At 35.5% G+C, this 23918-nt stretch overlaps 1 protein-coding gene across 3 annotated transcripts in view; it reads left to right on the forward strand.

The window, feature by feature from the left end:
• The first annotated feature begins 2098 nt into the window (after positions 1 to 2098).
• LOC131145033 (splicing factor U2af large subunit A-like) overlaps positions 2099 to 23918 on the forward strand; it is a 36304-nt gene continuing 14484 nt past the window's right edge. For 2 of the 3 annotated variants that reach the window (XM_058094064.1, XM_058094065.1), the window contains exons 1-10: positions 2099 to 2366; positions 4178 to 4344; positions 4615 to 4728; positions 13885 to 13952; positions 14590 to 14663; positions 21260 to 21304; positions 21426 to 21485; positions 22255 to 22315; positions 22447 to 22559; positions 22998 to 23113. In XM_058094064.1, coding sequence (XP_057950047.1) covers positions 2253 to 2366; positions 4178 to 4344; positions 4615 to 4728; positions 13885 to 13952; positions 14590 to 14663; positions 21260 to 21304; positions 21426 to 21485; positions 22255 to 22315; positions 22447 to 22559; positions 22998 to 23113 — 932 coding nt within the window. In that variant the 5' untranslated portion in view covers positions 2099 to 2252. The remainder of the gene's footprint in view (positions 2367 to 4177; positions 4345 to 4614; positions 4729 to 13884; positions 13953 to 14589; positions 14664 to 21259; positions 21305 to 21425; positions 21486 to 22254; positions 22316 to 22446; positions 22560 to 22997; positions 23114 to 23918) is intronic. The other variant, XM_058094066.1, reaches the window with a different exon arrangement.

Below are 23918 nucleotides of genomic sequence, written 5' to 3' on the forward strand. Positions count from 1 at the left end.
AATCTCATCTTCCATATTTGATTTTTTGAATAAAATAATAATTATAATAATTTAGATAATAATATTTTCAAATAAAACAATGTGTGTTATGTGTGCCACCAAAAAAAGGAAACATGCGCACTAACAAATATGTGTTTTGAGTGGCCCTAGTGATGGTTCCGTTAGAGGCATTAAGTCTTTAAGGTTAACTTAATTAGCTTTTGCTTTACAACTTTGAGACGATGAATAGATTAATTAAGTTCTTATTAAAGAAAAATTGTAGCTGAAATAAGAGTCAAATGATTGATCATAGATTGCTAAATTGAATATCAAAATCTTAATACACTTGAAGAAATGACCATAACTGCAATAGCCTATAGAACAAAAACAAACAATGATCAGGCAATCGCTTTGAATCTCACTATAGGTTTTAGAGGATAACTCATAGGAATGGAATCTACAACTTTTATCACGTGTTGGGACAACTGAATGGAATCTGTAGCTTTTATCACATGCTAAGTTAGTCAGATACTGTCTTATCCCGCTTCAATTATTCAAAAGAAGTCCGTCAAAAGCCGACGTGAGTCCATCAAAGAGCTGTCTCAGCATGTGATAAAAGCTAAGATTCTATCCAGCAGTCCCAATATGTGATAAAAGTTGTAGATTCCATTCCTTTCAATCGATAATTTATTCTCAACCACAAGTTTTAAAGTGTTGTAATAATTTTGTTCTCTTTCAATTATTGTTCACCCTCTTTAAATTGTCTTGCAATCCTTCATTGGAGGGCATCACCGTTCGAGAGAAAATTTAGAAGAATGAGAGGTCTCTAAGAACTTTTTGAAAGTTTGATTCTTTTTATCTATTGTATCTCTATTATAAGTTATTTCAATAATTTTATTTGTATTTTGTATTTCAATTTTGTAATTTTATTTTATTGAGCTATATAATAAATAATTTTTTACAATAAAATCATTTTGACTATACTTTTTATATTATATTTTGTCATATTATTATTATTATTATTATTATTTATTTTAACAATATTATTAATATTATATTTTAGCTTATATTTTATATGTATTATATTTTAATATGTAATTTACTATATGCAAACAAAAATATCATTATAACACTCTGACATAATTTATTATTTATTAAAAATAATATAATAAAACAATCACCACGACATTATATTTTATTACACAATAATATTTTATTATTTTTTGTACATAATTACTAAAATATACTATTATATATTTGTATTAATGATATCAACAATATTAATTAATAATATAATAAAACAGCACCATAGCAATATATTTGATTATCAATAGCATTTTTTTGCACATGATATAATTAATAAAATTTTCTATTATATATTTGTATTAATGGTATTAATAGTATTAATTTTATCTTATTTTAAGGTACTATGTAATAATACAATAAGCAATTAGTTATACACAATTATATCATAGTATTTTATAATTTACTCTATTACTTTTATGTGTTATAATATTATTATATATAGTATAAATATTAATAATAATAGTTAAAATATTTGTATATAATAATATAATTTATAGTTAATGATGTCATAATATTAATATTATTTTTATAATTATAAAATGTAATTTCATTATATTATATATAATATTATATTATAATATATATGTACCTGTATATATGTAATATACAATAGTATTATAATTTTTCTATCATTATTAAATTTTATTATTATGTATTTATAATTGATGATAATAATAAATATTTTATTTTATTTTATTTTATTTTATTTTTAAGATTATAAAGATAGTACAATAAATCAATAGTCATACTATATATATATCATAATGTTTTAACATCTCATATTATTATATTAATTTTTATATGTTATGTGTTACCATATATAATAAAAAATATTAATAATAATGGTTTAATATTTATATTAAAATATATAATAATATTTTAAATATTAATAATGATATCATAATATTAATATTATTTTTTAAAAATATATATATATATATATATTATATTATCTAATATAAATTATTATATTGTAATAAATATTTAGTTTCTCTAAAAATTAGGAATCAAAATGTAAGTAAATTTAGGAATCCATTTGAATGAGAGAATCCGAATAAGATTACCTAAAACAAACGTTAGTATTCCCAATTACCAAAACACTACCTCATTTCATTCGTCTGCCCACACAACCCATCCCACTGCGCTGTCCTGATCGGTGGTTAGGGTTTCGACACACTCAATCTGCAATGTCTGCTCACGATAGTCGACCCGATGGCAGTGACGACGGCTACGCAGCTCTGGATTCCTCCGCCCACAGCAAAAGAGGTAACGCGTTCGACGATCGCCACTCGCATCGGAAGGTTCTCTCTCGCTCCATCTCTTTTTTTTCTTTGTTTCTTTTCCTCAAACACCTTGTTTGGTTCGATGGATCAATAGTGTTAATTTGTTGGTATCCATGTTTGTGTTGGCATCATGGAGCTGTTGGTACAGCTGACATATGTGACTTGTATGCGAATGCTTGCGTTCCTTGTTGCGCGGTTAGTGTTCTGGCTCTAGTTATGCTACTTGGGGATGAGCGTTGTTTGATGTAACTGGCATTTGGTAGTTTATTGAGCTTTCCGTGGAATTTTTTTGAAAGATACTTATAGCTGAGATTTGAACACTGTTCACGCAAGGAAATGCTATTTTTAACCTGTTCTTCTTGTCTGATATCTTATAATGAGTGTGGATTATACTGCTTGTGATGATATGAAGCTGAAATTTTGGTCTTATTCTTTTATTATTGGAGTAAGCTAACTGATGTAACATGCAGTATAAGTTTTGGCCAATTTGGTATGGCCAGTGGCTATTTGAAATGGTCTCAGTCCAACTTTGGTGCGGCGCCTTTTATGGAACAAAACCGGGAGGCTAGTAGGCCAAAGCAGACAGTACTTATTTGGAATTAGGCTGAGACCATTATATTTAGTATCAAAGTCACTCTGGAGGTATAATAATGTGGGTGGATCTTACATAGAGGTGTGGGGCACTTTGTCAAGGGTGTTAGAGATAGGATGGGACTGGGGGAACATGTCATGGTCTCATGTAGATGTGTACTAGGTGGGCTTCTAGGGATGGTAAGGGCTCCAACTATGTGAGGTGTTTTTTATAGGACAAAATAGTGAGACCAGTGGGCTAAAAGTGGAAAAATACCTCATCAGAGTTGCACTAAGACCATTACAATATGTGATGCAGGATGGTATCATGGAACTACAGCCAACACATGATATGGGAGGGATAGGGGGGAGGAAGGGGGAAGGAGAGGGAAAAGAAGGAAGGAGGAAGTGATGGTAGAAGATACAAGGGGGAAAGCAAAGTTCACTTGAATTCAAATTCATCAATAACTTACTCCTACATGATGATAAACACAACCCTAAATTATAATATTACAAACAAACCCCAAATACACATAATCCTATTCTAGTTAAAATTAAACACACATAATAAACTAATTAAGCACAACAACCCTTGTCCTATTCTTCTCCATTAATCTCCAGCAAGGGTCAACCCATGGTACGGGCTTATTGTCCTACATCACTATGCTAATCCGTTACATTACCATCATGTATTCTCTCATCATATTGAGATATATTCTAGTTCTTGTTTCGTGTCTCATGCAGTGCATTTGATGAGTAATAGAGAAGCAATTTGGTCCTGAATGTCGGTCTCATTTGCTCATAACCTAGCTGATAACCAGTAATCGTAGACGATTTTCTCTTGTTTTGCCTTCAGTGGACGCTGCCACATACTTCCTTTGATTTCAATGTTGAATTCTATTAGCCAAGTTATCCTTAAATCTGTTTGCTTAACCGATACTGCTTGAGAAAAAAAAAACATGAGAACAAAGGGGAACTCAATTTGAAAGCCATGCAAATGACAATGGAGTGTATGAATTTTGTAGGACTTTAAATGTGCCTTGACCTAGCTATTGAGCAAATGTTCATACCCTTTTAAGCACCTCCAGAAGGTGGGGCAAGTGATTTTTGAAAATAATAATATTCTTGTTTTCTGTTTTGCTGGTTTTTCTGGGGATTGAATTGTGTGTGTGTCACTATCCAACTCCTTGTTTGTTTGGTAGTGGTTTTGGTTTTTTTTTTTTGGGGTTAAACGACTGATTGTTGTGAAATTATCTCAGCACAATTCTCATGGATCAGATAATGAGAGATTGAGGACCAAAGATCATTGGCAACATAGAGAAAAGGATGCAGTCCATCATGATAGGGACTATAGGGATAAAAGTATGAGATATGATAGAAGAAGGGTTGAACGTGATGGCCGTCAAAGGATCCGTGAACATGGCAGGTGATAGAAAATAATTTGTTATGCTCATTGATTTTTATTTTCATTTATTTATTTTTTCTTTCATTTGTTTGGCATATTTGGGATTTATGGTTGTTCAGCTTGTTTTATGTGCCTTCTTCTTCTCTTCATAAAATGTTTTTTTCTTCATTTTTGAATTGATTAATTAATTATATTTATCTGTCCACGAAGTGCATAGGTCATAATGATTACACATTCTTATGTTAATTCATTGTGCCATTTGGCTATGTACATATATTTTCAATTTTGCAGGCGCCATGATTATGATCGAGACTGGAGACAGAGGCATAGATCACGATCCCATTCAAAGGATAGATCTAGGAACCAATCCCAATCATGCAGCCAGCCCCATTCTCCTTGTAAAAAGTATGCACTGCTCAACCTTACCCTATTTCTGTTGTTGTTTTTTTTAACTATTTGCTTTTTCTTTACGTATTTTAAAATCAGTCAATAGATGTCCTTTCTTGCTGGTTCTCATTCTTTTTGTGTGTGTGGATGTGTGTATGCATGAGGCATGACTATTAGCTTGACTGCATTGTTAGTTTAAAATTTTTGAATCTATTAACTTGCATAAGAAGAGGTCATGTGGGCTTTTGTTAATCGCATTGCTTCCTTGTTTGACAGAATGCAAATGAGGAAAGAAATGTTGGTGATAGTGATCCTCCATCTTAAAGTTTTACACATAATCTCAGTTTTCTAAATCTTCAAACAAAATATGATCGTCTAGAATTATTCGCAAGTGACCCTTCATCACATAGTTTGATTATTAGCTTGACTGCATAGTTAGTTCAAAATTTTTAAATCTATTAACTTGCATAGGAAGAGGTCATGTGGGCTTTTATTTATCACATTGCCTCCTTGTTTGACAGAATGCAAATGAGGAAAGAAATGTTGGTCATAGTGATCCTCCATCGCATTGTTAATCCCGGATTTCTAAATCTTTCATAGTGATCCTCCATCGCATAGTCTAACACAATAACACATAAATCTTCAAACAAAATATGAGTGTCTAGAATTACCCGCAAGCGACCCTTGATTGCATAGTTTAATGGAAGTTCTTGGGAGTTGAAAAGACACAAAAAGTGTGTTCATATGTGTTATTAGAATAATTAATGGAATTGTGATAGTAATTTGATGATCTCAAAGAAAATATATCATTCAGGAGCATGGTTGTTGAATTGAGATTCTAAATCCCAATTTTAGAAATCAAGAATTGAATTGTAAGATTCGGTTCAAATTTCCAAAATCAATTCCAAATGACATTCATACAACAAATTAAATTACAAAATAGTAAAATATATTAATTTAATAAAAAAATAAATTTTCATGTGCATGTTTTCTCTAAACAATTAAAAAAAAAAGTGAATAAAAATTGATGAAAAACTGGACTTTATACTGTCCAAGGGAAGGAGTCAAGAAAAAATAAAAATAAACTGAATTTTTTAATGTTTGTCAACAATTTAGACAAAAGTTATATTTAATGCATATGCTTTTCATGATTAAAATAAATTAGGTAAAAACAAAACTAATATGTAATTGAATAAAATACTGAAAAAATGAATCAAGAAAAATTGATGAAAAACTGGACTTTATGTTGTTTAAGGGAAGGAGTCAAGAAAAACAGCAATAAACTAACTTTTGGTAACATCAACAATTTAGGAAAAAAATTATATTTAAGGTGTATGCTTTTCATGATTAAAAATAAATAAAGTAAAAGCAAAACTAATATATAATTGAACAAACTACTGAAAAAACAATCTTTGAATCTTAACGAAGCTCGAGTGTAGGGGTGTACAAAAATTACCGAAAAATAAAAAATTAGGACTGGAACCGAACTGTATTCCAAAAGGGTTTGGTTTTTCAGTTGCGGTTTTCAGTTTTGGTTTTAGTTTTATGAGGAAACTGAACTGAAAAAATGAAGTACTTATATTATTTTGTTTTTTCTTTAAAAGATTCTATAATAATTATATATATATATATATTAACATTTGTACTATTTTTTATTTTTAGTAATATTATTTTTAAATTTAATTTATAAAAACATTGTTGATTTTCAGTAAAAAGAAACAATAATAATTATTAAGTTATTATAGGAAATGATAGAGAGGAGAAAGGACAGGTGCTTAGAGGTCCACATATTATGTTTGCCCAATGTGGGACGGAGTGCACTTACTCAGCTTGCACCTACAGTTGTGCACCTTGTGTTGTCTTCTTCCGTTTGTCCCTTGGTTGAAAGTAAGAAGGCAACCCTCTCCTTCCTATAAAAGCCCACCCTCGACAACTAGTAGTCTAGTAGTAGCCCACTTGGGCTCAAAGCCCAGATCCACGTCCAGTAATTGGCATCATTTTAAAAGCTCCACATCTGGAATGTGAAGGACTCCATGTGGACGTCTATAAAAATATCAAAGTAAGTGCACTAACTCAGCCGACCAGTGTTCTGCCCCTTCTTCTCAATGGGAGAACACTATACTCCTCTACAAGTGAAGAATGGTTTTGTGAAGGCAACAGAAGACCTAAAGTTTTGTTTTCTCCTTTTTCTCATGACGAAAGTGACATAAAGAAGTAACGGAAGGCAATCGTGTTAAAAAAAATCAATAAAAAAACAGTAAGGATGTTTTTGGGTTTCAAACCAACTGTGTCTGACTGCATGTAGGTTCAAAAATCATGTGTATAGATGGATTCATTTCAATTTGCTAGATTTAGGGGGTGAGTCATTAGATTTGACAACAATTTTGTTGATTTTTGATTATCTAGTAAGGTTCTAATCGATTTGATGTGGAATTGTTATGGCTCGTATGATTTGAATAAGAGTTTAACAACCATGTTCGGGAGTTAAAAAAAATCTATTTTCAATGTGCTATGGAATGATTTTACCCTGGCTTTTACTTATAATATTTTATGATGCATATTATTAAAGAAAATAATTTTACACGTTAATAGTTGCAGTTACCATAGAGAATTTTTGGAAAAAAATATTGTAGTGCAAAGAAATACAATATACGATTTAGAGCTAGAGTTTTTGAACCTTATAGGTGCTCTTATGTGGCAATCGTCGTAATATTTTGTTGGCTGTAATTGTATCCACATTGTGTACTTGAATGCTACAAATAGATCCTTGCAAGCCATTTACATGTTAGGTGTCTTTCGATAAAATTACGTTTGAATACTGATATATGGTCTGAATAAATAAATTGGATTCAGATTCAACATATAAATCTTAAGTGTAAATTTTTTGTATGTTTGGTGTTTAGACCATTGTTTTAAAAGGCTCAATCAAGGCTCGCCTCAAGGCAAAGCATGCCTAAAATGCCTTTTGTCTCAATTTAAAAGACCAAATTCCAAAAAGGGCAACACATTACCTGCTAAGGCTTACGCATTTGTACAGAAGGCATGCCTTTTGCGCCTTTAAGTTGAGGCCTTTGCATTTTGGGCGTGTGATTCTCAAATTAGATCTGTCTAGAAAATTAACTCCATGTTTATATAAAAATGTCATAATATGAGTTGATTTCTAGGACTCTTGCCTCAGCCTTTCCAAAATAATTGAGAGTTGTATATTAGATCTTGAAAATAATTTGAACTTTGTAATGTGATAGGTATAGCTATCTCTTGTTTTGATCTATGTAATGAATTTGAGTCAGCAATTTTTGAATAGCCAACAAGTATTTTGCAAATTATATTTGTTTTTTCTTAACATTGTTTTTGTGATTTTATTAATTTTTTTTCTTATTTTTAAAAATATATGTAATTTATTCACATATTTTTATCTAAAAATAAAATTCTCAAAAGGCTTATGTCCCAAACCCTTGAGGCTTTCGTCTCATCTCTTAAGGGTTAGAACGCCTCGCCTTTTAAAACATTGATTTAAACATCTAATTGTGTGGTTTACTAGTTTAACCCTGCTGGTAAATTGATCATCTCCAACTGCAAACCATCATAGCTGGTTCCCCAACCAGGTAATAAAGATCCCTAATGCAATTAGGGAAAATTTCCAGTGTAGAAAAGATCCTCTCCACCACCCCATCACCCCATCACCAAATGACAAGAAAAAACCACAAATCCAACATCTATCTCCCAAAAAAAAAAAAATCCCCAAATAGTTTATGATCATTGCAAAAAGGGATTACTTCCACATCCATTGTTACTGGTGTGGATCATGACGGAAACAACACCAGATCCCTGCAGTGCGGGGAACCAAAAATACACAGGCGAAAATCTAAATTGGTCTGCATCGTCACTGTCGTTGGTGCTGATTGAAATTATATTCTGTCATTATAGTTCGACCAAAGCCCTTGATTTGGTGGACGGAGTTGGAGCACGAGGGAAAATGGAAAAGAACAATGAGTAGCAAGCATAGAAATAGGGGGAGAGGGAAGAGGGTAATAGACTGGAGGTTAGAGCAAGAGACACAAGAAAGAGACGTAGTCAAGTGGGAGGGAGGCCAAATGTGGGTATTTTGTTCTGAAAGGGCTTTTAACAAGTGGAGTTAGGTGCGACCTATGACTTATTCTGTCCCAAAAATAAGAGGCATTAGAGGTGGTTATTGAGCGCAAACAAAAGCCACTTAGTTTTATTAATTTCTAATTGGGTATTGCAATGATGGAATTGGCATCCTAATCTGGTGCTGTCAAACCTTGTCCCTGCCAAAACTAAGAAATCATGGTGCTCAAAAATAGAGTATAAGTTACTCATTGGTACCTTCTTTCATGCGAACAACTGATTGAGGATGTTAAATATTAATTAATGTTGTAGATCACAACTATTGTCATGATACCTTTTTATTTGGAAAATTTTTAACTTAGTTGAGAGTTGAGACTGATTCGAGTAATGGTTGCGATAGGAAAATTTTGTGTATCTTCTTGCCCTCAATTCTAATGGTTTTTTTTTTGATTGAGAAATAAAAAACTTTTATTAGCTAGGCATCAATTGGATGCCAACCCCATGCACAAAAAGTCATCCGCTCTGTAGAGTGTCACATACATCAAGAATTATATAATGATCATTTGCAATTTGCCCACTATATGCCAGCTTGATACATCAGCAATCCACTTCTATTTGCAAATCTGAAGCAGAGTAACTGAATCTTTGAAGGCTTTTCTTATTTCTTTCTTTCCAAGCACACAAAAAAATAGCGAGAGGAATGAGTTCACAGCCTTGCGCTTCTCCTTGGTGGCTCTAATGCCTTTCCAAGCCCAAACCTTCTCTGGCACAGAATTGGCAGTAACCCACTGACATCCAATCAAGGACAGAGCGCCATAATCCCTCAATTGTAATGTTAACTAGTTATGAAATTTACTTTAAAAGATTAAAGACATTGGCTGATATAATAAAAATGAGAGGTTTTTTATTTTTATTTATTTTTTAAATATCATGAAACTCTTCTGTTATAAAAAATCACCAAACTCCTATTGCCATCTCTTTCAGTGAGTACATGGCAGTGGGGAAATCTTGAATGCATGACCTTTTGAGAGCAAGACTGGTAGTCTTGGAATTGTTGTGTAGACAGCTTGAACCAAGGCATCCAAGCCTCCAAGAAATGGGTTCCTACTGGTGAAGTTGTTGATACTGATAGCGTGGTGATGACAGAGAGTTGTTCCGGTGGTGGCAGCAGCTGAGCTCTAGTGCAGTTTCTCAGCGTGATTTTGACCAGCAGGTGGTGTTGGTTGGTGGGAACAGTGAGAGAAAGGGGGATGCTGGTGGTGGTTCAGTGGTTTGTTTTGTATACATTTATTTTTTGGAACTTTGGTATTTACTGAGGGTTATAAATGCCTAAAAGTCATAAACAGAATTCCTTTAAATGGGAAATTAGCATGTTGCCTGCAATTCCTCGTTTTTTGTAAACCAAATGTTGGAACTAGCATCTGATAATTACGTATCCATGGGGTAGTATTAGAATCACCAATATTATGCATGAGTAATAAGGAGATTGTGGGGTTGAGAGTAGGGGTGCAATCAGTTTTAAACCAATGAGTTGCAATGACTGAATTGAACTAATCGGTTTGTAAATTTGCAATCCAATATCGAACTGAAAACCAGCAGTTCAATAGAAACTGTACAATCTGTTTGTTGGCTAATTATCGGTTTTTAAAATATTTTAACTCTTTAAGGGGATTATTGATTAAGATGTTTGGGCTTTTTAAATTTGCTACCAAACTTATGGATTCGGCCCAAGTGCACTTGCAAAGAGGGTTGGGGTGGGGAAGGGCCTGTTAACGCATCTAGAGGCCCAAGGTAACATTTCTTGTAGGCCTGCTGTGATTATACAGGGAGGGGAGGGGAGGCGAGGGGACTGGGTGTCTCTTGAGTCAGCGGGAGATTTGTTACTATCCATTTTTCAGGTTTTGGAAGGAGTAAGGATGCTTTGGTCTTGTGGAAGTCTGCTTGTTTTGCAGTTTTGTGGGGGATTTGGTTGGAATGGGATGCTTGTATTTTTGTGGGGAAGAAGATGTCTTCGGTTATGTTTTAGGATATGATTCACTATTTGGCCTCTTTTGTGGATTTTGCAGCTGCGTGTTTCAAAGGGTTTTCATTTTCTGATTTCCAGCTTGATTGGTTGGCTGTGCTGTTTTGATTTATTTTAATTTTGTTTTGTATTTTTAAGGAGGATTACTTATGCTTTTTGTTGCACTTCTTCTTCTTCTTCTTCTTTTTCTTCTTCTTAATAAAATCTTCTTTTTTGATAAAAAAACAATTGATGTGGGACTTTTTGACAAGATTCAAGTGCATTGAAATGCACAGTGGGCAGTAGGTGGCTGCTGTTGTGCATGAGTGGTGCTTGCTACTTTTAGGAAAATTATTTGTCCCACATTGGTTAAGAAGGAAAAAGTTAGCCTCTTGCTCTTTTGATGTGCCTATGTTTTTTGCGATATTTACCTTAAGAAAACTAGAATGATAAGACATTTAATGAATGTGGAATAAAAAAAATATCAAATATAATATACAGGAAATTACTTGTACTTAGAATATGTTATTTTAATTTTAATTTAAATAATAGCAATATACTTTTGTTATTTCGGTTTTTTGGTTCAGTTTACACTCAAAACCAAAATCCGAACCAAAAACTGTTCTTTAAAACCTAAAAACCAAAACCAGAAACCATAACTGAAGAACTGAACTGAATGGTGAAATAGTTTGTTTTTGGGTTGGTTTTTTGTTTTCCTTGGTAATATTTGTATGCCCTTAGTTGAATTGTATTAGAGATGCTGTCATGGAGCCAGGTGGCCATATTTTGCCTTTCAATTTTTGTGGTAGCCAAGTACTCTCTCGCTTCATAGCCCCCAACCCTGCAACTGCAAACTGCCTTTTAAAGCAATTTCAGTTCAATTTAAGAGCAGGAAAGGTAACGATCCACATCTAGAATTAGCTTGATTAAACAAGCTTGAGCTGCATGCCTTAAATTACCCAGTCAAAATTTGGTGTCTACAGTTGCCCCTCTTTGCTTTTTCATTTAAAAAACAAGCAAAGATGTATATTTTTTTGCTTTAGTGATGGACCAATTGACTAAGAGTATTCAAAAGGAGGTTCCATGGTGTATGTTGTTTGCAGATGATATTGTATTAATTGACGAAATTAGGGACGGAGTAGAGGCTGAGTTAGAATTATGGACAGAAGCTTTGGAATCTAGAGGCTTTAGGATAAGTAGAAATAAAACAGAATATATGAAATGTAATTTTAGTAATGATAGGAGGAATATTGGAGACAAAGTTAAACTTGATAATAAAGAAATAAATAGCACTTGTAGATTTCGATACCTTGGATCTGTTATGCAAGCTGATGGAAAAATTGAAAATGATGTAATGCATAAAGTTAAAGCAGGATGGTTAAAATGGAGAAGTGCTTCAAGTGTGCTATGTGATCGTAGAATACCCTTAAAATTGAAAAGGAAGTTTTATAGGACAGCTATAAGACCAGTTATGTTATATGGATCGGAATGTTGGGCGATGAAGAAACATAATATCCAAAAAGTAAAAGTTGCTTAGATGAGAATGCTTAGATGAATGAGTGGTATAACATTGAAAGATAAATTAAGGAATGAACATATTCGTGATAAGTTAGGTGTAACTCCTATAGAAGATAAGATAAGGGAGGGATGACTCAGATGGTATGGACACTTGCAACGTAGGCCTTATAGTGCACCTGTGAGGAAGAGTGATTTAGTTACTGTGGGGGGCATTAGAAGGGGTAGGGGTAGATCTAAAATAACTTGGGAGGAGATAGTAAGTAAGAATTTAATATCCTTGAATCTATCAAAAGAAATGGTCCATGATTGCATAAATTGGCGGAAAATGATTCATATAGCCGACCCCACTTAGTGGGACTAAGGCTTGGTTTTTTTGTTGTTGTTGTTATAGGATTAAGGCATGAGCAGCTCATAATCTGGAGAGACCTGTCAGGGAATTTTCATTCTGTTCCTCATGCCTGAATCTAGTAGCATCCAAACCTGTAATGGATCCTTTCAAGCACATAAGAGTAATGTCAGGCAGAAGGCGAACTTAGAGAAGTTGGAAAACTGATAAGGGTTGTATCACTCATCCAGTATCCACATAGTGAGATAACGAGGATTATGCCATGTCCATGGTAGCTTTATGCGTGCTGGGTGACAAAAAGTGTGAAAAATTTGTACAGACTGGATTCCACACTGAGGATAAATTGGAGACTGATAGGGACAAGACTGTACACTAGGGATAGAGTGGAGACCCGGTGGGGACTGGACCACATGCCAGGGATAAACTCTGGATGGGTAGGGACTGAACTGTACACATTGGACTGGGCATTAGGGCTAAACAGGAGATCGGATCACATGCCAGTGGTAAAGTCGGACTGCGCATCAGACACGGAATAAACTGAAAAACTGCTAGGGACAGGGCTGTACAGAGAAGGAGAGTAGCCGAGCGAGCTGAGAGAACCAAGAGCAACTGAGGGGTTGAGAGTGAGGGCAATAGAAAGCAGATAGCAACAGTCAGCTGAGAGGGATTTTGATGCATCTTACTAATTTATAGGAAAAACTGAAATTCAGAAAATTACTAGCAGTTCCCTTACTAATTAAATAAAAACCTCTAAGATTCACAAATCAAACTTAAATCTATTGGACCTATGACCCAAACAATTCCTTAACACAATCTTTTGTCTGGCTTTTGGTTCTTCATCACTCGTCTTACACTCTTACTAAAATTTTGGAAGGACACCTGCATAGTTATGCCCCAAATACAATCAATATTGATTATAAGCTAGGGCATCTGATGATATGGGAGTGCTGTAATAGGGGTACCCTTGTCACATAGCTTAACCAATTCCAACTCCAAGCTCCGATGTTCTGAATTTTGGAAACTTTGAAAGTGTTATCAATACACAACTCATCACTGCTACAATCTGTTGTACTGATGTATAATTGGAAATTCCCTTTAACCTTTTTGTTCACAAGAACTTATTGTCCCCCCTTCCCCCCTCATTTTTAATATTTGTTGTATGTGGAACTCTTTTTCCTTCCTGTTGCTCCTTTGTTATGATAATGTATTTTGTCAACAGCAAGCGGACCAGCGGTTTTGACATCGAACCACCTTCTGCCGCTGTGTTGCCAAATGCTGCTTTTTCAGGTCTGCACCTAGCTTCCTTCTAAATATTTGCATAATTAACAAGTGAGTTATGCTGGCTTCTTTACATAATAGGAATTCTAAATTTATAATCTTTGATATTTGCTGCACTCATTTGTGGTATTTTCTGTTTTTTTGGGCATATTTATGTTTTTCCTCTCAAATGGCTTGATACTGGAACTGAAAACCATTGTTGTGTTGTTTGGTTGTTGTGTGTGTGTTTTTCTCTGTTGTGCTTTTGTGTTTATCGTCTGGGTGAGAAGGCAGTGTTGGGCTACGTGTCCCACCGTGCTATCCATGGGCGTGACCACTGTGATTTTATGTTCAATGGGGAACCGAAATGCACGGGTTAGCTGGATCCTGTTCGCCATCAAGCAATTAGCCGGAAACTGTTCACATTTGGTAGACGTACAAATATTTCCCTTGTATATGAAGTAATGAAATTTTTTCTTATTTTATTATCTGAGTGGAATACTATTTTAGTTATGAAATATATTGTTTTAGTTGTTTGCTTTTAGTAAATTGGCGTTATTTATGAATAGATAGTCTCAGGTTTCTAGATAAGTTGCTCTTCAAAATTTTCACTTATTTGATGCTCAGTTGGTATTTACTTTTTCCCATCTTGTTAACTATTGTGTAGGGCAGCAACCAGCTGGTGTTCCTAATGCAATCCCAGGAATGTTCCAAAACATGTTGCCCTTTGGGACGACGCAGGTATATAAATAGATATGTATTCATGAATAAGGTAGTTAAGTGACACAAATAGCTTTTGCTTGGCTTTACACAGATGTTGATTAGAGCTGATTCAATCTCATTAAACTTTTCCAGCCAAGTTCAAGTTTCTGTTATAAGCTTGTTTGGTGGATGAGCCAAATCCCTGAAACATATGCTTGCCTCAACAAAGCTTGTAAACACGGTGAAGAGGACAATTTTAACTCAGTTGTCGTCATTTTTTTTTTTTTTTTTGGGTACATTGAAATTCTCAGATTGAAGGCCTAAATTCAAACCCCACTTTAAAAAATATTGCATTTCAAAGAGTTGGCCTCTGCTTTATAGAGTCAGATATATTATAGGGCCTTGGTCAGAGGCAAAAATAAGTGAAGGAATTGGATCATTTGGAACCACTTGTCAATAAGTATTTATTTTGAGAAAGTGCTGAATTTGAAATTAAAGGATGGAATGTGTATATTTATTTAGAAATTTACCACTTATTTTTATAAATACCTATAATCAAAACTTATTTCTGTTACGGACAAACAGTGCATATGACTTTGAGAAATTATAGTTTCATTACTTATTATCAGCACTAGTTGGGCTGATGTGCAATTTTTTTGCCGTAAAAATGGTGTTTTTAAAACAGGGCAAGTGGGTGAATTGGCTGGCTGAGCACTACATGGTCAGCCCTAAGTCCATTGAACTATGACATCATTCCTAAGTCATTTTCTGTGTGTGTATGTTTTACTCCGAAACTGCATGAAAACTGTTGAAGATCTGCCGCATATGGAAAGCTACCATTCTTGGAAACTCTAAATATATAGTGTGCCAAGAATCACAATTAGTGTCTCCTAAATTAGACTTGCCTTATTAGCTATAATTTTCTAGAATTAATTGTATAGAGTGTGAGTTGATTTCTTTCTATTTATAGACACCTGACTTTATGTATAAAAGCAGCAGTATGTTATGACATTATACACAACATAATAAAAAAGTCATTCGAGATTCTTAACACCCTAGCCTCACAGTCCTGAAAAAACCCTAGCCACACATTCCATCCCTGGGAAAACCCTAGTCACCATCAGCTTCTCGAGCACTCAGACTGAGGCCGAGAAAGAGGTTCAGTTGCCACCCTATCAGGCTGAGAAAGAAGTTCAGCCACGAGGTTCGGCTGCCACCTTCTCGCGCCGAGAAAGAAGTTCAGCCACCACCCCCTTCTTAAGCAAAACCCTAGCTGCCGCACGTCCCTACCCACCTGCAACCAGAAACCTCACAAATCATCACCATATCTGTTGACAGTAAACATCTCGTGTCAGCTATGCAATTCAACAGCCAGCATGATCAATCCAACCTCCTGATGGTGTTTGAGAAGCTGAATTCCACCAATTATGGCAATTGGGCGCAATCAGTCAAGATGACCATCAGAGGGAAGAGCAAGTTGGGATATCTAGATGGCTCTAAGAAGCATCCCGAAGAAGATGAAGCTGCAGCAGAGAGATGGGAAGATGAGAACTCACAGGTGTTGGCTTGGCTGATCAACACTATGCAGCCAAACATTGGGTGTAACTACCTAAGAAGGCAAGTGATCTATGGGCAGCCGTGAAAGAGGAATTTTCAAGTGGAGGTAATGATGGTTCAATGTATGAGTTGGAGAATCAGATCCAAGACACTAAACAAGGTGATTTCAATGTTAATTCCTATTTCAATACTCTAAAGGGATTATGGATGGAATTGGATTATTATCAAAATTTAGAACTTGAGAATACTCATGTGCCAATTAGAGTTACTCGCCTTATGGAGGAGGGTAGGACGTATAAATTCTTGGCTGGTTTACAATCTGAATTTGATAATGTGTGCTCCATGGTGATTAGTAGAACTCCTTTTCCTTCCTTTAGTGAAGCTTTCTTGATGGTAGGAAGTGAAGAGAGCAGAAGAAAAGCCATGACTAAGGATCAGAGTGGAGAATCTGTGGCTATTGCAGTCAACAGAGATTGTAGATCTCCAAATAAGAGGAAGAAAGGGGACGACAAGGACAATCTTTGGTGTGACCGATGCCACAAATGGAGGACACTTGTTGGGAGGTACATGGAAGACCAGTATCTAATAGAGATAAAGGTAAAAAGGTGAGTAAAGCACGTATGGCTGAAGGTGCTCAACAACAGGAGGAGACTGAGTCAGCTTTTACCAACAAGAAGCTTGCAGAACTAATGAAGTTACTAGAAATCCATGCCAAGACTGCTAACTCCACAGGAGTTGGTAAAACTTATTATGCTCCTCTACTACTTTAAATAACTATAACACGTGGATTTTTGATTTAGGTGCTTCGGACCATATGACAGGAAGTAACTCTATTTTTGTCTCATATAAACCTAGCCCTAGTAACCATAAAGTTGAAATTTTTGATGGTTCAACATCAGTAGTTGCAGGAAAAGGAACAATTCATCTTGGAGGGAAACTGACATTACCTAATGTTCTGCATGTGCCTCGACTATCAGCAAACCTAATCTCTGTTCAAAAGTTATGTAGGCAACTTAACTGTTTAGTGTGTTTTTCTGAATCTGGTTGTTTTCTTTAGGATCTGACCTCTATGTAGAAGAGTGGCCTGGGTGAGGAAGAAAATGGGTTGTACCTGGTGAAGATGCACAATGGGCACCAACAGCAGATTCGATCCACAAGTTTTCATGGAATGCAACGACTTGGTGATCCTCCTAAAGCTTGGCTGTGGCATATGAGACTTGGTCATCCATCTTTTCTTGTTCTTAGTAAAATGTTTCCTAGACTAATAAAGCCCAATGATGTCTCCCAGTTTCATTGTTCTACTAGTGAATTAGCTAAACATCAAAGAGTGTCTTATCCTTCAAGTACTAATAATGCATCTACTCCTTTTTAAGTTATTCATTGAGATGTGTGGGAACCTTGTCGCATATCTTCCGTCTTTGGCCATCGTTGCATTGGTTTGTAACAGTCATAGATGAGCACACTAAACATATGTGGGTGTATCTGATGCATGACAAATCTGAGGCTTTTTCACTGTTTGTTATTTTTTACAGCATGATCCAAAATCTCTTAGACAAAAAATCAAAATACTTCATAGTGACCAAGGTAGAGAATATGTCAATAATGACTTCAAAACATTCTTTACCGAAAAAGGCATTATTCACCATATGTTGTGTGCACACATCTCTCCTCAAAATGGTCAAGTAGACAGAAAAATCTGGCACCTTCTAGATGTCACTCTAGCTTATTCTTTAATCATAATGTTCCTAAGCATTTTTGGGGTGATGCGCTCTTAATTGCTACCTTTCTAATTAATAGGATACCTTCTAGAGTTTTAGACTTTGAATCTCCACTGGACAAACTCAAAGCTATTTATCCCACGGTTAAATTCTATTCTGATCCCCCACTACGTGTTTTCGGGTGTGTTTCCTTTGTTCAAAATGCGTCAAGCAATATTAGTTAGTTAGAACGTCGTGCAACAAAGTGTATTTTCCTTGGTACTCGATGTTTCACAAAGGGTACATGTGTTATTGTCCACAGAATAGGGTCAATCCCGAGCAGTTCTGGAGCCCTAATCAAGGTCTAGATCAAGTCTCTATGCCAATTGCTATGCCTACTGACGTGTAGGAATGTGAAACTATCACAGAACACCCTGACCTGCAGCTTGAACAGCCTGACCACTTGTAGCCTGAACACCCTGACCTGCGGCCTGAGCAGCCTGACCGCCCTGACCTGCGGCTTGATCTCCAGCAACCTGAACATGCACTTGGAGACATCCTACTACCAGACACTTTGCAACCTGAACTTGAACCCACAGACAGCCCACAGCAGACTGACTCTTCTAAATTGCCAAAAACAACCGTTTTTGACATGCCATAGAAGGAGAAAGACACTACCGATACCAGTCAAAGAATCAGGCACAACTGAGACCATTCATTCCTCACAAGATCCCTTGGATGCAATAGAGGAAAGTATATCTGAAGGTACAAACTCAGCTTTAGATTTACGTAGTGAACTTGATATGCCTATTGCAATTAGGAAGGGGGTTCGAACTTGCACTAAACATCCACTGTCAAATTATGTATCCTATCATAGACTTGGACCAGTGTGTAAAGCTTTCACTACCAGCCTAACAAGTCTTTCCATTCCAAAGAATGTCACAGAGGCACTTCAACAGGACAATTGGCGGAAAGCAGTATTTGAAGAGTTGGGAGTGTTAGAAAAGAATCAGATGTGGAAGTTGTGCACACTACCAAAAGGAAAAAGGCAGTTGGTTGCAAATGGGTATTTGCAGTAAAATATAAACCAGATGGAAGTGTTGAAAGGTTCAAAGCACGCCTAGTAGCTAAAGGATATACTCAAACTCTGGTGTTGATTACTTTGAAACTTTTTCTCCAATGGCTAAGATTAATATAGTTAGAATCCTACTGGCTTTAGCAGCAAATCTGGATTGTGAACTAAAACTGTATGATGTTAAGAATGCATTTCTTCATGGAGAACTTGAGGAAGAGGTCTACATGGAAATTCGGCTAACAGGAGAAGATGTAAAGGGGAAAGTGTCAGCTTCAGAAATCCTCGTATGGACTATAGTAGTCACCTAGAACATGGTTTGGGAGATTTACAAGGTTCATGAGAGGAATGGGCTATAGGCGGAGTCAAGATGTTTATACTTTATTCATCAAACACTCTACATGTAACAAGATTACTGTCCTGATTATGTATGTAGATGATATTATTGTTACAGGGAATGATAAAGAAGAAATGGAGAATCTAAAACTGAGGATGGCCCGAGAATTTGAGATCAAAGACCTCAGAAATCTAAAGTATTTTTTGGGAATAGAAGTTGCTAGATCTAAACGGGGTATTTTTATCACTCAAATGAAATATGTTCTTGAACTATTAAAAGAGGTTGGGATGGAAGGAAGTAGACCAGTTGGAACTCCAATTGAAGCAAATGCCAAGCTAAGAGTGAATGAAGGGGATGAAGCAGTTGATAAGGGAAGATATTAGCGGTTAGTTGGTAGATTAATTTACCTATCACATACTAGACCTGGTATTGCTTTTGCTGTAAGTTATGTAAGCAGGTTCATGCAGTGTCCTGGTAAAGAACATATGGAGGCTGTGAATTGAATCCTAAGGTATTTGAAGTCATGCCTAGGAAAGGGCATCCTATACAAAAAACATGATACACTGAATGTAGAAGTCTACATCGACTCAGATTGGGCAGGATGTATGGATGATAGAAGATCCACTACAGGATACTCTGTGTATATGGCGGGAAACTTAGTTACATGGAAGAGTAAGAAGCAAAATGTTGTTGCTAGATCCAGTATAGAAGCAGAATTTAGAGCCCTAGCTGAAGGATTAGATGGGATAATGTGGATTAAACTAATCGTGAAGGACCTGCGAATGAACATCAATGGGACCATGAAGCTCTACTGTGACAAGAAGTCAGCAATCTCATTAGCTCACAATCCGGTACTACATGAAAGAACTAAACATATTGAGATTGATAGACACTTCATTAGAGAGAAAATTGAGTCTGGAGAAGTGTGTATGCCATATATCCCTACAACTCAACAAGTGGCAGATCTGTTTACTAAAAGGTTAGACAGGAAGACTTATGAAGCTCTGGTGGACAAGCTTGGAATGATTGACATCTATTCACTAGCTTGAGGGGGAGTGTTGAAGATCTGCTGCATATGGAAAGCTACTATTCTCGGCAACTCTAGATATAGTGTGTGCCGAGAATCACAATTAGTGTGCCCTAAAGTATACTTGCCTTATTAGCTATAATTTCCTATATTTAATTGTATAGTGTGAGTTGATTTCTTTCTATTTATAGGCACCTGACTTTATGTATAAAAGCAAAAGTATGTTATGACATTATACACAACATACAGCAGTTTGTAATCACATTATACACAACATAATAAAAAGAGTCATTTGTTAGTTTTTTCTACTAAAACTATATATTTCATGTGTTTTTTATAAAAGAAATTTGTTTTGATGTCAAAATCAAATTTAACGGGGTTTTCTTAAAAATACGGGTTCAAGTTCAACTGGCCCAGTTTTGTCAGTCAATTTTCATATCGTACTGTATTGGCCAGTGAACTGGTTACTTGTTCAACTAGTCCAGCCAGCAGGGTTGCTGGCAGGTCTGGTACGGTTTTGAAGGAACTGGTATGACTAAAGCTGTCGTGTTCCTTTTGATGGGAAAAAATTCTGAATATTTGATTGAATATTTCCTGACAGGTGTTTAAAATTGTCTTTATATCGGGGCTATACTATCCTTGGATTATATTAATCATATGATGGAAAAGCCCATCGTACTGAGCCATGGTTATGCTCAATCTTGCTGCCTGGGGTCAAGTTGGAGTTTCTTATTACAAATTTGATCTGAGATTGAGAAAAACTAGCTAATTAGATGGAGCTTAAAACACAATCTGATTATGAATGAGTGAAGCTAAATGGTCCAAAAGCTTGGCTTAGTCCAGTTTATACAGTTATATTTATGAGCACAAGTTTGTGGCTTTGTTTTGAGGTCTTCCATCTCTTTTTATATGGGTAACTTAAATACGTATGCTTATGTCAATTAGATGGGAGCTCTTCCTCTAATGGCTGTGCAAACCATGACTCAGCAGGTATGTGATGCTGGTTCTATTCATTTCTTTTTTGGGTATAATTATGTTATAAATAGCTTAAAGTGATCTCTCTTTCTCTCTCTCTCTCTCTCTCTCTCTTCCTTCTGCTTTTTCTTTATAGGCTACAAGGCATGCACGCCGAGTGTATATTGGCGGTCTTCCTCCTGTAGTTAATGAGCAGGTCAGTTGTTCATTCTTGTTTGCCTTTTTTGGGTCTCCAGTCTGCAGGCTTCTTTTTCATTTTCCAAATGTCATGTTAGATATTTTTAACTTGGCATCTGGGTGAACCCTTCTTTTTCTCCTGTATCTTCTTATTGCTTAATAGATCTAGGAAGTGCTAGCTTTGTATTGTTTTCACAGTATCTGTTGATGTATGCTTAATTTTCAAGTGTGTGATTCTTTTTGTTGATAGATTTCTGTTTTTTCTTGTATGTCTCTCTCTGTTTTGCTGGTGATTTTGAATGAATTATAGTTACCCAAATAAAATGTAAGAATTAAAAAAACATTGTTGGACAAATCAGAACGATGTGCTGTGTATTTACAAAATTTACTGTATATATATGTATCAGTATTATACTTTTAAGTCTTGAACATTAGATTGCACTTGTACTTTTCATATTTGCTCTACTTTTTGATGTTGTGCAGTGCTAGTCTTGAATACATGCAGTGATGCTAAAAAAATACATTTTAAAAATTATTAAAATAGATTAATTGAAGCTGCTTTTAGTCGAAGGAAACAGACTTTTTTTTGTTAGAAGATTTTATTTTTATTGCAGAGATAGGAGTCTTCTTAATTCTTATAAACTTAATTTGACTTGTTTGTCTGTAAAACTAACTCTGTTTAGATCTGAATTCATTTATCCCTGGAAATATTTATTTATAATTTTAAAAATATTTCGTGCTATCTTTAAATCATTTTAAAAATGTTTTCCTTGTTTTTGTTGAAACAGACAATTGCAACATTTTTTAGTCACATTATGATTGCAATTGGAGGAAATTCTGCTGGTCCAGGTTAGTTGAGTCAATTTACTCAAAATTTGTCCTTCATATGTGTCGTGTGAGTGCTAGACATGTATTCATTTTTATTTATATTCCAGCCTTTCTTCCATTTGTTGAGGTGTGGTGAGTATTTGTATTTGTAGGTGATGCGGTTGTCAATGTTTACATCAATCATGAAAAGAAGTTTGCATTTGTGGAGATGAGAACTGTTGAAGAAGCAAGTAATGCAATGGCCTTAGATGGGATTGTATTTGAGGTATGCTACTCTAATTTCAAGCTCTCTCTCTCTCCCTCTCTCTCTCTCTCTCCCTTTCTCTCTCTGCGCGTCCTATTGCATGTGCATGCATGGGCAGAACTACAGCATGCAATGGGGGAGCATCTGCAAATATATATTATTTGCCCTTTTATTTTATTATGTTTTGAAAGAAAATTATATAGTTAGGGACCCATAACTTTGTTAGCAATACAGTTTGACCACTGTAATTATAACATTTTGAAGTCTGTAATTGGGCCCAACTATCCTCAAATTCTTGAATGACCAGTTATTGATCCCCTCAATAATCTCAACTCCCTTATGTGTGTCTGTATATTTATTTATTCTGGATGTGATGTTACTAAGCTTTCTAAGAGTTCTTCTGATTGGTTCTGACATGCTTTTTATTGGTTTCTTATTTTTTATCATTTATTTTGCTAGGGCGTTTCTGTGAGGGTTCGAAGGCCTACAGACTACAACCCTGCTTTAGCTGCTGCACTCGGTCCTAGCCAACCAAGTCCTGACCTTAACTTAGCTGCTGTTGGACTGAAACCAGGGTGAGTTGGCCCAATCATCTACTGGAAAGATTGTTGATTGAAAGAATTTCTTTCTTGCTTGAGTAGCCACACAAGTACCTTTATTAAAATGCTTATGGTGTCTTTAGGTCAAAATCAACACTTGGTTTGTTCTGGAAATTAAGATACCAAAGATATTAATGCTTGTTAATGCCTTGACTGAAATCAAATCCGTTCTGTTTCCTGATTTTTTTCTTGTTTCATTGTATGAAATAAAAGAAAAGTATTCATTCAGTAATTGTATCAAGTGCATATTATCAAAACAAGAAAAAAGTTTGAAGTGCATGCCCAAAACCTTTGAGCCTTAAAAATCCAAGGGAAACTAATGACGATTCTTCAGTATGAGAGTTGATTCTCTTTCTCTTTCGCTCAAGTTGGACTATACTGATCTTATCCATGGGCTTTGCCTTCTCTTTTGGCACCATTGCCTATTGGTTATAGGAAGTCTTTTTACTTATAAAAAAATTGAAAATTTGGCCTAGTTCCATGGACCGCCTTATCCCTAAACCCTGGGAGGTAGGGGGTAATGAAGGAAGGATTATCTGTCGGATGAACCCTATTAGATGCAAATAGAGTGAAGCTAACCTTTAAACCATGGTTTTGAAAACCAAACTGGACCATCCTCTTGGACTGGGACCAGTCAGGGTCCTGGTTCAGATTACCTCCTAAACTCGAAATGTGTCAAATCTACCCGTGGCCAAAACTGGGCAGCCCCGCATAACTCGACCAAACCTGATGGACCAGTTGGGTTGACCCGGTCTGTTTTCATATTTACAGCAAAAAAATG

The sequence above is a fragment of the Malania oleifera genome, chromosome 12 (genome assembly GCF_029873635.1).
Source record: "Malania oleifera isolate guangnan ecotype guangnan chromosome 12, ASM2987363v1, whole genome shotgun sequence".
NCBI classification, from domain to species: domain Eukaryota; kingdom Viridiplantae; phylum Streptophyta; class Magnoliopsida; order Santalales; family Ximeniaceae; genus Malania; species Malania oleifera.